The sequence below is a fragment of the Felis catus genome, chromosome C1 (assembly GCF_018350175.1).
Source record: "Felis catus isolate Fca126 chromosome C1, F.catus_Fca126_mat1.0, whole genome shotgun sequence".
Classification (NCBI taxonomy): domain Eukaryota; kingdom Metazoa; phylum Chordata; class Mammalia; order Carnivora; family Felidae; genus Felis; species Felis catus.
In genome coordinates, this window is record NC_058375.1 from 47,588,502 (window position 1) to 47,601,860 (window position 13,359).

Here is a 13,359-nt window from a genome sequence, read left to right on the forward strand (position 1 = left end):
GGCCCATTTATGTCTCAGAGTTGACCTACGACTTCCTCCAAACAATCCTCAGATAAGGATTCTTAGAACTGTTTGCAGTGTAATCCTGGGCCAGTTACTTCACCCCTCGGAATGTGAGTGTCTTCATCTGTTACTGGGGGGTTGTTATGGAGATTCAACAATGACAAGTTTGACAGTGGACTTCACAGTTTTGTTTCCCCTCACAGCAGGCCCCGAGGCAGGTACTACGGTAGGGTAGGTGGGCACCGGGTCATTTATTTGGCAGTGATCTCAGGGAAGCACATGTGAAGAAGTGGATGAAGAGAGACGGAAGGGAGGGAAGCCTATAGAGTACGCATTAATGAGGGGGTTAAAATTCTGGGCAGTGGGGACCCAGTCCCACAGGGGACCTGCTGACAAACTGTGGAACAAGCCCTATGTTAATTTACTCACAGATATTGATCCCCTGGATATGGGGCACCAGGGGTGCCCTTCTGAGGTGCCCCTGCTTGTGGGTGAGTGAAATCATGTGGTTCATGTGGTGCCAGAAAAACCGTTAGGCAGAAAAGGAGGCAGCAGGGTGAGAACAGGACTGGAAACTCTCCACCCTGGCTGCAGGTGAGTTCGGTGGGCCAAGGGGACAAAGGGACAGAGGGGTGGCGTCACAGGTGGTCCTGACATGCATTCTTTTTTGTTCTGTGTTGTTTTTTTGTTTTGGTGGGGGGGTTGAGAGGAAGAGAGAGCAGGGAAGGAGCAGAGAGAGAGGGGGGGAGAGAGAGAGAATTGCAAGTAGGCTCCACACCGTCAGCACAGAGCCCAACATGGGGCTCGAACCCACGAACTGCTGTCACACACTCTTGATGCACATACCTCCTCCATGCCGGCATCCTGAGCCCTGGGCATATATTTGGGGCTCATACCCATCACGAAGCCCTAACCGTTCCTATGTCTATTTTCCAGGGGAAGAAAATCGAGCTTTTACAGAGGACACTCACCTATGCAGAACGAGCTGGCATCAAATCCAGCTCGGACTGCAGCGCGTGGGCTCTTAAGGGAAAGCCTAACCAGAACGTTAGCCTGCTGCACAGAACTGGGAGACTCACACTGTGAGGAGCTTGCCCAAACAACGCTGAAAGGTGATGCTAGTCACTATTCTATTTTTTTTTCTACTATTCTATCCTCATACTGATTCAAGAGGCACCTCTCGTGGTGCCTGGGTGGCTCAGGTCATGATCTCACAGTTCGTGGGTTTGAGCCCCGCATCGGGCTCTGTGCTGACAGCTCAGAGCCTGGAGCCTGCTTCGGATTCTGTGTCTCCCTCGCTCTCTGCCCCTCCCCTGCTTGTACTCTGTCTCTCTCTCTCTCTCAAAAATAAACATTAAAAAATTAAAAAATTTAAAAAGAATAGATCATCTTCAATTCTGTGTTGTACTCGATCAGGCAATGGCCATCCTTTTGGAAATGACCTCTTTTAACTAATAATCTTACAGCCCAGACTAAGACAATGCTAGAATATAAGAATCAGCAGGGGTATAGCTGTTTGGATGCTGTAAAAAGCATATACATGTTAACTATATTCAAAACCCATAATAATCCTGGGAAGTAATCAGGGCAGATGTTACAATCCCATGTTGCTCCCCCCAAAATAAGACTAGTCATGTTGTCCTCGATCTCTCAAGGCTACTATAACATCAGAAGAAAAAAAATCAAATTCAACTTGTCTGTGTAGAAAAACAATAATTGCTTTTAAAAAATATCTTTAAATATAGAACAACAGAACACTTAAGTAGACCATCCATCATCCCTAACCTACAAAAATATACTGGTCAAAATTAATACATGTTAATTTTACTTTATATTCTGAAGAGAAGAAGACGGCAATCTGACTTCAGACCCGTGTGGCCCAGGATGAGGTCCCAGGCCCCTTATGGTCCACAAAGATGGTACTGGGAATCTTTTAGCTATGCTTAATATTTCAGAGAGCCTAACTAAAAATTTTATATTTTCTCTCACATAATTAGGCCACCCAGACTAATTAAAATCACAAATTTTTCTCTTGGCTAGAATTTTGATAATACCAGAAATCACATGATGATCAGAGGTCCTGATTGGTGTCTGATGATATCACAAAAATTCTGAGACGCGCAAGCAGGATCACACTGTGACTTATGCCCTACCACACCCAACTAACTCAACTCCTAAACAGCCAGCATAGCAAGAAACCCTAGTCACGAGTCTATACCCTCCACTCCTTCAAGACAGAACTGTGTGCTGTAAAAGTCCATGCACACAGTTGGGTCATACAAAAGGGGTCCTTGATTAAAAGGCTGGGAGTCACTGGCCTACCTCTAAAGGCTATTGGTTCTCGGATAGAAGTTAGGGGTTGGTGTAAAGGGGTATATACTGACAGGGTTCCTTCCAGTAATGAAGTGAGAGATATTTCTCACCACAGATTAAGGAACTCTCTAGGTCCGAATAAAAACAACGTAAGGAGCACCTGAGTGGCTCAGTCGGTCAAGCTTCTGACGCTTGATTTGGGCTCAGGTCATGATCTCATGGTTCATGAGTTCAAGCCCCGTGTCAGGCTCTGTGCTGATGGTTCAGATCTTGCTTGGGTTCTCTCTCTCCCTTTCTGTCCCTCTCCCCTACTCTCTCTCTCGCTCTCTGAAAATAAACAAAAAACCACATTACAAGATTATTAATAAGAATTTTAGCCCTCACATATATGAATGTACTTAAATATTTTTACCACCTGTCATAGAGTATTAAAATGAATGCATTTAAGAGAAAGGAGGGTTCCCAAGGGAGGGGTGAAGGAAATGAACACTCTTCATCACCACTTCCTTTATGAGATTTGCCACCTGGAGTAGCAGTAACTAGCTGGAGAGCACAGACTTTGGAGTCAGCAGATGAGGGTTTGAATCTCAGTTCTGCCACTATGAGCGGAGTCGTGCTGGGCACACAGTTGCCTAGTATCTTTGAGCTTTGGTTTCCAGATAAAAAATGTAGGTAACACCTCCCTCCACAAAGAGTGTGGTATTGCTCAGAGAGCACCGGATTACAAATCAAGAACCCTTTCCTTCTGATCCCAGTTCAGACGTTCACTTGAAGTGCATCCTCGGGTAACTTGACTCACTCCTCCAAGCTTTAGTCTTCTTCCTTATGAGTAAATAACACCACTTGTCCTTCCAATCACATGGGTTGGTTTTGAGGATAGGAGCAACGGAAAAAAAAAAAAAATCTTACGGATGATAAAGCAAATACACTAATGCAAATTTATTATCAACAGAAGCAAAACTTAGGCAACATTGTTTTTGCTCAGATTAAGTTATCATTTCTGAACCAAATCTATAAAGAATTATCTTGTTTCTTTGCCTGCTGAAAGAGGAGAAACGTAACAGGTTTTTATTCCAGTTTCTGAACAGGCGCTGTGGTTGTATGTGAGCCACTCTGTTTGTAGGGTCCGACTGTAACCATCCTCAGCTCCAGCCTGTCGGGATCAGCCTTCCCCTGTGGTGGTTACTGTTTCTGGGTTGCTCTTTAGAGATTGCAGTTAGTATTCAAGGTTTTGTTTCAATAGTTGCAAGGTAACCTTGGCAGCTGCTTGCAGCCATCTTGACATCAGCAGGGAAGAGTGAAACCAGAGCTGAGAAAAATCACAGAGAAAAAACCACTGCTCTAACGATATCACAATACTCTGGACTAAATCATGTCCAAAGCTAGTGTGCTTCTGGGCTTTTTTGTTAGGTGAGGCAATAAATTTTGAGGTTTTTTTTTTTTTTCCTGTTCTTGCAAGTAAAATAATCTTAAGAAATACACCATACCACATTGAGCAAGTTTCGTTAACCCTCTCAACTTCACTATCCTGATCTACAATGGGGGGTAAAATAATACCTATCACACACAGGGCTACAGTGAAGTTCATCAGTGCTTGAAGAATGTTTAGCACGGTGCTTGGTACAAAGTAAGCCCTCAATAAATTGTGGCTATTTGTATTATGTTTGGCGCTCTACACATTAAGCTAAATGCTTTCAGTACAACACCTTCCTTAAGCATCATGTCAACCTCACGACAATCTTTTTTCTTATATAATTTTTTTTAAGTGTTCCTTTATTTCTGAGAGAGAGAGAGAGGCAGAGTGTGAGCAGGCGAGGGGCAGAGAGAGGGAGACACAGAATCCGAAGCAGGCTCCAGGCTCTGAGCTGTCAGCACAAAGTTTGACGAAGGCTTGACCCCACGAACCGTGGGATCATGACCTGAGCCAAAGTCGGATGCTTAACCGACTGAGCCACCCAGGCACCCCTACAAGGTAGGATTTCTTATCCCCATTTTACAAATGAAAAGAAAAATGAGGGTTAGAGACTTGAAGTGACTCGTCCAGGGTCCTATGGCTACAAAGAGGCAGAGATTTCATAACATATAACTGTTTCCTTTTTTATTTTTTTCATCATCCTTTGCCCCGGTGATGTGAAGTGTACATCATCAGTAAAATACCAATTGGATACCTATGTCAAAAATCATTAGTTACCAGAGACATAGCAGTAAATACACATATTCTTTTTGAATTTAGTTTTAGAGGACACCCTTACAATGACCCGGATTACAGGAGAGTTTAGATTGAATTTGTGCCTTGTATTTACTGGCATCATGCTCCTAACAACTGAGAAACTAACCAATGACACCTAAATCCTATAGGCACATGAACAGCCCTGTCAGTATGGTATGCAACTAAATGCAGAGCTTAGAGGTCTTTTCCATATAGAACTTAGAGCATATGTATACATATTACATCCAACTATTTAATTTCTCCTAAAACCCTGAACCGAAATGTAACATTTCTTTTGTATTTTGATCCCATGGGTTAAAAAAAATGTCTTTTTCAGGGTGCCTGGGTGGCACAGTCGGTTAAGCGTCCGACTTCAGCCAGGTCACGATCTCGCGGTCCGTGAGTTCGAGCCCCGCGTCGGGCTCTGGGCTGATGGCTCAGAGCCTGGAGCCTGTTTCCGATTCTGTGTCTCCTTCTCTCTCTGCCCCTCCCCCGTTCATGCTCTGTCTCTCTCTGTCCCAAAAATAAATAAAAACGTGGAAAAAAAATTTTTTTTAAAATGTCTTTTTCACAGGCACTATAAAGGAATTCTCTTGATACTTTCTCTGTTCCTTCCGACATGTCAACTTATATATGTTTCCTAGGAAGTCTGAACAGTACAATTAGATGTGATAACGGGATGGAAGGAAATATCGACTAGGGCCTCCACGACACTATTTTCTCAGGAAATATACAGGGAAATCTGACGGCGTGTCTTACTGTTTACCTCTAGGTGACATTCTCCAAACGTCTTTACACGTTATGGAATGCCTCAGACAGGACTGCAATGGCTACAACAGTTAATCTGAACCTCCTCCTTGCAAATGTTATCTTGTGTGCAGATCAAGAAAGTCCTTCCCACTCATCTGTAGTAAGCCCTGGAAAATATAAGCAGCAGCCCCTGAAATTCTCCTCATAACTAGTACATATCTTGTCTAAGGAGAGGTGTCAGGACACATCCCAAATGCGAAGTCACGGGCTTTCAGAGGCAGCGGGGAGAGGCTCCACTGTCCTAAATTGCCTCACCCCCTGCCTCTTCGTGTACATTTTTTGATGGAAAGGTGTGAGAGGAGTGCCTAGAAAGTCATCCTGCAGGTAGGTGATCCTGATTTTATAATTAGGAGATTTTTACGTATACTGAAGCCCTATATGAGGATGCTAAGACACAACAGAGGATGGCATTTGTTCCCTCTGATAGCATAGTTTTAGATATCTGAGAGCTGTGGAGACAGACTGATCTGCAGCCAGACAGATGTAGCTCTGTTCTTCCTAGGTGAGAGTCCCTGGGTGTACCACATAACCTCCCCAAGCCTGCTTCTCATTGTAAAATGAGGCCACTACAACCTACCTCATGGGGTTTTGGAATAAATGGGTCCAGCTCATAGCAGACAGTCAATAAAAGACCGTTTATTTCCCCTGCAATTCTCTAAGAAACCATTTAATGTAATGTGTCTTTAGAAAAATGTCCCTACCAGGAAGAGAAACTCAACATCACTAGACTGCATCAGTTTGGGAGTAGAAATAATTTTATACACATAATAATACACTTTAGAACCCTATTTCCAGATTTCCAGAATATAGAGTAATTTCTGAGTACCGCTCAGGCTGTGCCTAGTGCTTCTTCTCCCACCTCCTTCCAACCTTTTACTGATGTCTGCTGCCCAGGGAGGTCAATTTGTGGGTGGCACCTTCTCCCACATCCTTGGTGGTACCCTCGATGACAACAGGGTGGTTGCCTTCTCTGAGAACCCCCAAGACTCCCAAATTGTAATGTCGTGAAGGGCCAAGATGACACAACTTTGTTAGGACTTCACAACATTAGCAGCACACTGTGTCTGCAAGGAAATGACCCTACCTCCTTGTTGTGTTTCCCATTGTCACTTGGACCACAAAGAGCACTCCTTTTGCCTCCTATGAAAACAGCTTCTTCAGCTTCTGCCTAGACAGTCCTTTTTCCCCTCGGAGTCCATAAGAGAAGACCAGTAAGTTCTCTATCCCAAGGTCCCCTGTTCCACATAATCCTATCCAAGTGCAAATCAACTTCTGTAAACAGTGCTTCAGACTGATGGTCAGTTTCCCAGTTCACCATAACCACCCAGACTTTGAGCTCCAGTTTAGGTTCAGGTGGAACTCTCTCTACAACAAGAATTACTGCACATTCTGACTTCTCATCCACTAGAGGTCTGCCTCCAAATCAAAACCAAGTATGAGACAGAGTAAAACATAATACAAATTTATTCTGTGACATTTTCTTCATTGAAGATATTTTAAAATAGATTAAAATACATCAATATTTCATGAAAATACCTAGGAGAAGAAGTTAGGTAATACCTGTAATATACATGATTTGACCCTGAATATACAATTTTTGTATTTCAAACATCATTTTTTTTAAAAGGAACATAAAAATGGTAAGAATTGCTGCATTCTTCATATATCCCATGTCTCATAAATTTTAATTCAACTGCCAGTTCTTTTCTCAACTATATATGTTAAGGGTATTTGCTTCTGATTTTGAATGGTAGGAGTATCCATTTTCTGTTTCTTAGCAGTGATATTTAGGTCTCCTTTTTCCGATTCTTCAAGAAAATGCTTCATGCTGAGTTTGAACAGTAATCGAGGGTCTGGTCCAGAAAGTGGTGGGCAATTACATATCTCTCTAATTTTAAGGGCCTACAAATGAAGAATACAATACTCTGTGTATATATGTGTGTATATATAGTGTATATATACATATATATACATATATATACACACACATATATAAATTTATATATACATATAAATATATACATAAATTATTCCAGTAATTCCTACTATGCTCTATGCAAAACAGTGAAATATAAGAATACATTCTATATTTTTGGAATAAAAAGTATCTTAATTACAACATGTGAAAGAGGACCATAGAGACATTCCTGGTAAATAGTTACATTTTTATTATTTGTTTATACAATAATATATTTGAAAAAAATATCTGCAGTGACTGCCTGATGTCCTATTAGGGATAAATGAGAGGTATCTCTATGATTTCAGTCACACTACAGCTGACTGTGAGAACACCATTCAGATTTAAAAAGATCTGAAGACTCCAAGACTTTCTCAAGGAAAGGAAAACAAGAGGATATAGAAATATGAACATATTGAAGAAAGATACATGTAACTAGGACAGTCTGAGGGAGCATTGATGCTAATAACCTACAAGATTAAGCAGATCAAAATCATGACAATTTTCAATTCCCGGAAAAACAAAATGCTACAGGAAAAGCAATCACAGAATGATGACATGGTTCAGCTGTGACTGGTGTTTACAGTTTTAAAAACAATGAATCTTGATCTACCCCAAATCACAAACAAACAGCTGGAAGAGGGAGAGCTGGATACATGTGGGTGCATGCACAGGTGTATCAGTGATAAGGGAGCCCTTCGTTCTCATCCTCTACGGGGAAAAGTAAATTGGAAATGCTTAAAACTGGAAAGTTAGGAAGTAGCAATATGACTATGTGATGGTAGACGTGGTGGGAAATACCAAAAGAATTATTTAAGAGCTGGAAATGGTTACCCTTAAAACTGAGGGCAGGTAGGGGGATTGGAGCTTTAAATAACTAGACTTGAAGATCTATGTGATTCTCTACAGTGGTTTCATAAAGGACTTTAAGACATAAAAACTAAAATAGTGAATTAAAAAAAATTTTTTTAATGTTTATTTTTTGAGAGAGAGAAAGAACACGAGCAGGGGAGGGGCAGAGAGAGAGGGAGACACAGAATCCGAAGCAGGCTCCAGGCTCTGAGCTGTCAGCACAGAGTCCGACACCAGGCTCAAACCCACGAACCGTGAGATAATGACCTGAACAGAAGTCGGGCGCTTAACCGACTAAGCCACCCAGGTGCCCCTAAAATAGTGAATTTTTAAAGCAAAAACATTTTATATCTAATGGGGGTTAAAAGAAAGATATTTAGGGGAAGGAGCTAGTTTAGTTTCTTATTACTTATAACTTTAATTTTTTTTTTCACGTTTATTTTTGAGAGAAAGAGAGACACAGCGTGAGCAGGGGCTGGAGGTGCAGAGAGAAAGAGAGAGAGACACACACAGAATCCAAAGCAGGTTCCATGCTCTGAGCTGTCAGCACAGAGCCCGATGTGGGGCTCGAACCCAGAAACCAAGAGATCATGACCTGAGTTGAAGTCAGACACTTAACCAACTGAGCCACCCAGGCACCCCACTTTTAACTTTTTTATAGTGATGGATGTTAAGGGATGTAAGTAAAGCTGGGAAGGAAACAATCAATGTTTGTGGGGATAGTAAAATTCTAGAAAGATTAGCCTACCAAGGTCTCACTGTTAAATATTGATGGGGGCAGAGAGGAGGAGGGGTAGCTGGGGAGAAGACCTGAAGGCTGAAGGACAAGAGGGAAGAGGTACGTGGGTACCTGGAAAAAGAGCATTCCAAGTACCAGCAGCAGGGATGCAAGGACCAGAGATTGAGTGTGCCTGGACTGTTCTAAAACAGTGAGGAAGCTAGCACAGCTGGAGCAGAGCAGGGCATGGGCAAGAGCAGATTATGTAGGCTCTTATTGGTCATAGGGTTTTAGGTTTTACTATGAGTGGGGCTGCCTCTGCTATTTGTGGGGTCCATGGCAAGAATAGAAACACTCAGATAACATATGTTTAAATATCTAAAAGCAGTAAGTCAAGCTAATAAACTACTGTAGAAAACATGTTCTATTCTCCCACTTTGAGAAATACACATTCAAAATGACCCTGAAGGCAGGTACAAAACTAGAATTCTTGAATTTTGGAATGTGTAAGGTTGCAGGGAACCTACCCACTTCCTGTCACTGGCCTGCTGTCCACTCCCTTCTCCTATCCCTGGCTTCCTGGGCACTATGAGGAGCTTTGTGTGCATGTGTCCAAGGGAAGAGATCCACACAGGCCCAGAAGCAGGCTCAAAAGTGTTTGGGCAAGGAATTCCATTATCCCAAATACCCACAGTGCCACATGGTAGGGGCATAGGTTCTTAGATGGGAATATTCCTTTAAGTTCCAAAGGAGAGAAGGGCATGCAACCAGAGGAAAACCAGAAAAAGGTCTTCTAAATGGGTAATGCCAGGGCAGGAGCTTAGATCTAGGAACACTTCTGATTCTGAAGAAGGCTATGGTTTACCAAAATAAACTAAAGAGGAAAAAGCATTGAAGTGAAATTCTGTGGTGACAGGGGCCTCGTCTGAATTTTCTTTGTATCTCATAATCATCTACTGAGCATTAAAAAAAAATGTTCATTAAATGTAACTGAAAAATCAAGAAAACGTTTCACAACTATAGCACTGAAATAAACAGAAAGTCAGACCCTCAGCAAAATGGTGACCTACTGCCCAAAGCAGAACACCTTTGAGAGTGCAAGATGCTATTAAAACTCAACTGAGGGGCGCCTGGGTGGCGCAGTCGGTTAAGCGTCCGACTTCAGCCAGGTCACGATCTCGCGGTCCGTGACTTCAGGCCCCGCGTCAGGCTCTGGGCTGATGGCTCAGAGCCTGGAGCCTGTTTCCGATTCTGTGTCTCCCTCTCTCTCTGCCCCTCCCCCGTTCATGCTCTGTCTCTCTCTGTCCCCAAAAAAATAAATAAATAAATAAAATTAAAACTCAACTGAGACATCAGGCACAAAATGAGCCTGCCCTGGCAAAATGGGGACACACAGTCCACTCTTGCTTTAACTCCTTTACAGCCATGCTGATGTCCTTTTCCAAGTGAGAAGCCGCTATGTTATGGTTGCTACATCACATGCCTGAGACCTTCACTGGTGTCAGTAAAGGGGCAAGTATGGAGCCTAGCAAGTAACAGCTGGTAAAGCTGAGTTTAGCAATGAGAGATGCAAAGCAGCAAAGGGAAAAGCAGAATGCCATCTAATCTTTTATGTTCGGTAAAAGCTTCTCTCTCTCCCCTAAGTCCTTTTATTCAGTCTTTTTACATAGTTCTAAATGGCCAATATTTAGAACACCACACTGAATGATCTGCTAGGTACCCATCAGTCAGGATACATAGTCATGATCCCTGCCCTCACACAATTTACTTTGCATTTCCCCATCACTGGGCATTTGAATTGTTTCCACAGTTTCATTTTGTTTTACTTGGCTTTAATAAATGACCCTATGAAAATCTTTGCTTAAAAAAATGTTGTAACTTCCATTTGGGTTTACTTGAAGTATACCTGCCAAAAGAATGATGTGAACAGAGTATACTTTTAGTTTATACAGGACCAGACTGCTTTCTATCAGAAAGGCTTTACCAACTTATAATGTCTTCAGCATACAGGCCTATTATCTAAGTTATTCATAATCAGTATAACATAAGATTTCATGATTTTCCACTAGATAATAACCATATAATTCCAAAATTAGAAACCTTAGAAATCATCAGCTGCAGTTTACAGATTGAGGAAATTTAAACCCCAAAGAGGTTAAGTGACTGGCAGGGAACAAAAAATTGCTTGGCAAATGTTTATAGCAGCTTTATTCATAATTGGCAAACCTTGGAGCAGCCAAATGCCCTTCAGTAGGTGAATGGATAAGTAATCTGTGTTACATCCAGACAGTGGAATATTATTAAGCCCTAAGAAGAAATGATCTATCAAGCCATGAGAACACATGAAGGAACGTTAAATGCATATTAAGTGAAAAAAAAATCTATCTAAAAAGGCTACACAGCATATGATTCTGACTATATACATAACATTTTGGAAAAGGCAAACAATGAAGACACTAAAAAGATCCACGGTTGCTAGGGCTGAGCAAGGAGAGAAGGACGAATTGGCAAAATATTTGTGGGGCAACGAAACTACTCTATGTCATACTGTACTGGTGAATACAAGTCACTATACATTTGTCAAAACCCACAGAATGTACACTAAGAGTGAACCCTAATATAAACTATGGACTCTGGGTCATAAAGATGGGTCAGTGTAGGTTCACCTTCTGTAATAAATGTACCACTCTGGCACAGGACTTTGATAGTGGGGGAGACTGAGCAAAGGCAAGGGGTATATGGGGAATCTCTCCTGTACCTTCCATGAAATTTTGCTGTGAACCTAAAACTGCTCTTAAAAATAGTCTAATTTAAAAAAAAATTTGGGAAGAGGCACAAAAGTAAGAAGACTTAGGAAAAAAAAAGGGGGGGCGCCTGGGTGGCGCAGTCGGTTAAGCGTCCGACTTCAGCCAGGTCACGATCTCGCGGTCCGTGAGTTCGAGCCCCGCGTCAGGCTCTGGGCTGATGGCTCAGAGCCTGGAGCCTGTTTCCGATTCTGTGTCTCCCTCTCTCTCTGCCCCTCCCCCGTTCATGCTCTGTCTCTCTCTGTCCCAAAAATAAATAAACGTTGAAAAAAAATTTAAAAAAAAAAAAAAAAAGAAAAGAAAAAAAAAGGGATGAGAATCTACTTCTGTTGTTTTGTTTTTAATCCTCTTACACTACATGCTTTCGTACTAAATTTTTTGCACCACATTGTTTCTTGAGTAAATCTTTTACTGAATAAACGTACTTTTGAGATGTCTGACCTACATTTAATTGCTAGAAAAACTATATATTCTTCATAAAGGTATTCTATGAATATTTCTACATGTGTGAATCCTCTCCTCCAACTATCGATCAAGCAAAATCCTATTAGACCACAGACATTTCTATCAAATCTTCATCTATTTTGCACAGCAAGATTTTATCACATATGTTGGTAAAATATTTTTATTTTCTACTGTCCTTTCCACGTTTATTTTATTACATTTCAGGGTGTCAACATCTTTTATTTTTATAAATTCAAATCTATCTTATTAAATATAGCTTCATCTCCTTAAAAGTCAGCAATATTTTCCCACAATACAACAAGAATATGCCTTTCTGTTGCCTTTACTTCGTTTTCTGCATTTAACTGTACGTACTCTACATAACACGTACTTAATAAATACATGGTGGATTTTAAACAAACACCTATAAAACACAAGCTATGAATAAATCATTATAATAAATGTCATAGGGAAAACACTCTTTAAGAATCGAGAGTCTAAGAGAAAGCAGGAATGTATTCTAATAACAAAAATATACACTTCTAAGAATCCCAAGGAAGATTTGGAGTTAAATATGGAATTAGCCAACCTAAGGATTCCCACTAGACATGAAAGAAACTAACATATACTGTTCATTTTCTATGTGCCTTGTCCTGTACCAGGTATTTTACTTATCTAAATTGGCGTTATGATATGAACCACTTTTAATATTTATTTTTGAGGGAGAGACACAGAGTGTGAGCAGGGGAGGAGCAGAGAGAGAGGGAGACACAGAATCTGAAGCAGGCTCCAGGCCCCGAGCTGTCAGCACAGAGCCCGACACAGGGCTCGAACTCACAAACCGTGAGATCATGACCTGAGCTGAAGTCGGACGCTCAACCGACTGTGCCACCCAGGCGCCCCTGATATGAACCACTTTTAAAATCTTGGGCCCGATGTAGAGTATTTGTCATTGAAATGTCTTAAAAGAGAGAGAGGCAAGGAAAGAGGGGAAAAGGCAGGACCTTACGACACAAATACTTAAGTATGTACATAAAACAGGAGATATTATCACAATTTTTTTTTAATATTTTTTTTTCAACGTTTATTTGTTTTTGGGACAGAGAGACACAGAGCATGAACAGGGGAGGGGCAGAGAGAGAGGGAGACACAGAATCGGAAACAGGCTCCAGGCTCTGAGCCATCAGCCCAGAGCCCGACGCGGGGCTCGAACTCACGGACCGCGAGATCGTGACCTGGCTGAAGTTGG

The 13,359-nt window shown here is 41.6% G+C and overlaps 1 protein-coding gene and 1 long non-coding RNA gene across 9 annotated transcripts in view; one reads left to right on the forward strand and one right to left on the reverse strand.

Annotated features, from left to right (window-relative positions):
• The window catches only part of OMA1 (OMA1 zinc metallopeptidase), a 173,575-nt gene that overhangs the window by 88,280 nt on the left and 71,936 nt on the right, over window positions 1-13,359 (reverse strand). For 4 of the 7 annotated variants that reach the window (XM_006934772.4, XM_003990140.5, XM_019837105.2 and 1 more), the window contains exon 9: window positions 6,782-7,237. The exons of 1 other annotated variant lie outside the window; for it this stretch is intronic. In XM_006934772.4, the coding sequence (XP_006934834.2) occupies window positions 7,025-7,237 (213 nt within the window). In that variant the 3' untranslated portion in view covers window positions 6,782-7,024. Of the gene's footprint in view, window positions 1-3,237; window positions 3,626-6,781; window positions 7,261-13,359 lie in introns of those variants that run through there. 2 more of the 7 variants (XM_019837106.3, XM_045035916.1) reach the window with 2 other exon arrangements.
• LOC111561748 lies at window positions 165-5,986 on the forward strand. Of its 2 annotated transcripts, XR_006584325.1 has the most exons (4): window positions 165-221; window positions 435-597; window positions 940-1,115; window positions 5,298-5,986. It is a non-coding gene; the product is annotated as an uncharacterized LOC111561748 (long non-coding RNA). The 2 variants fall into 2 exon arrangements; XR_006584324.1 differs by having other exon boundaries at window positions 190-597.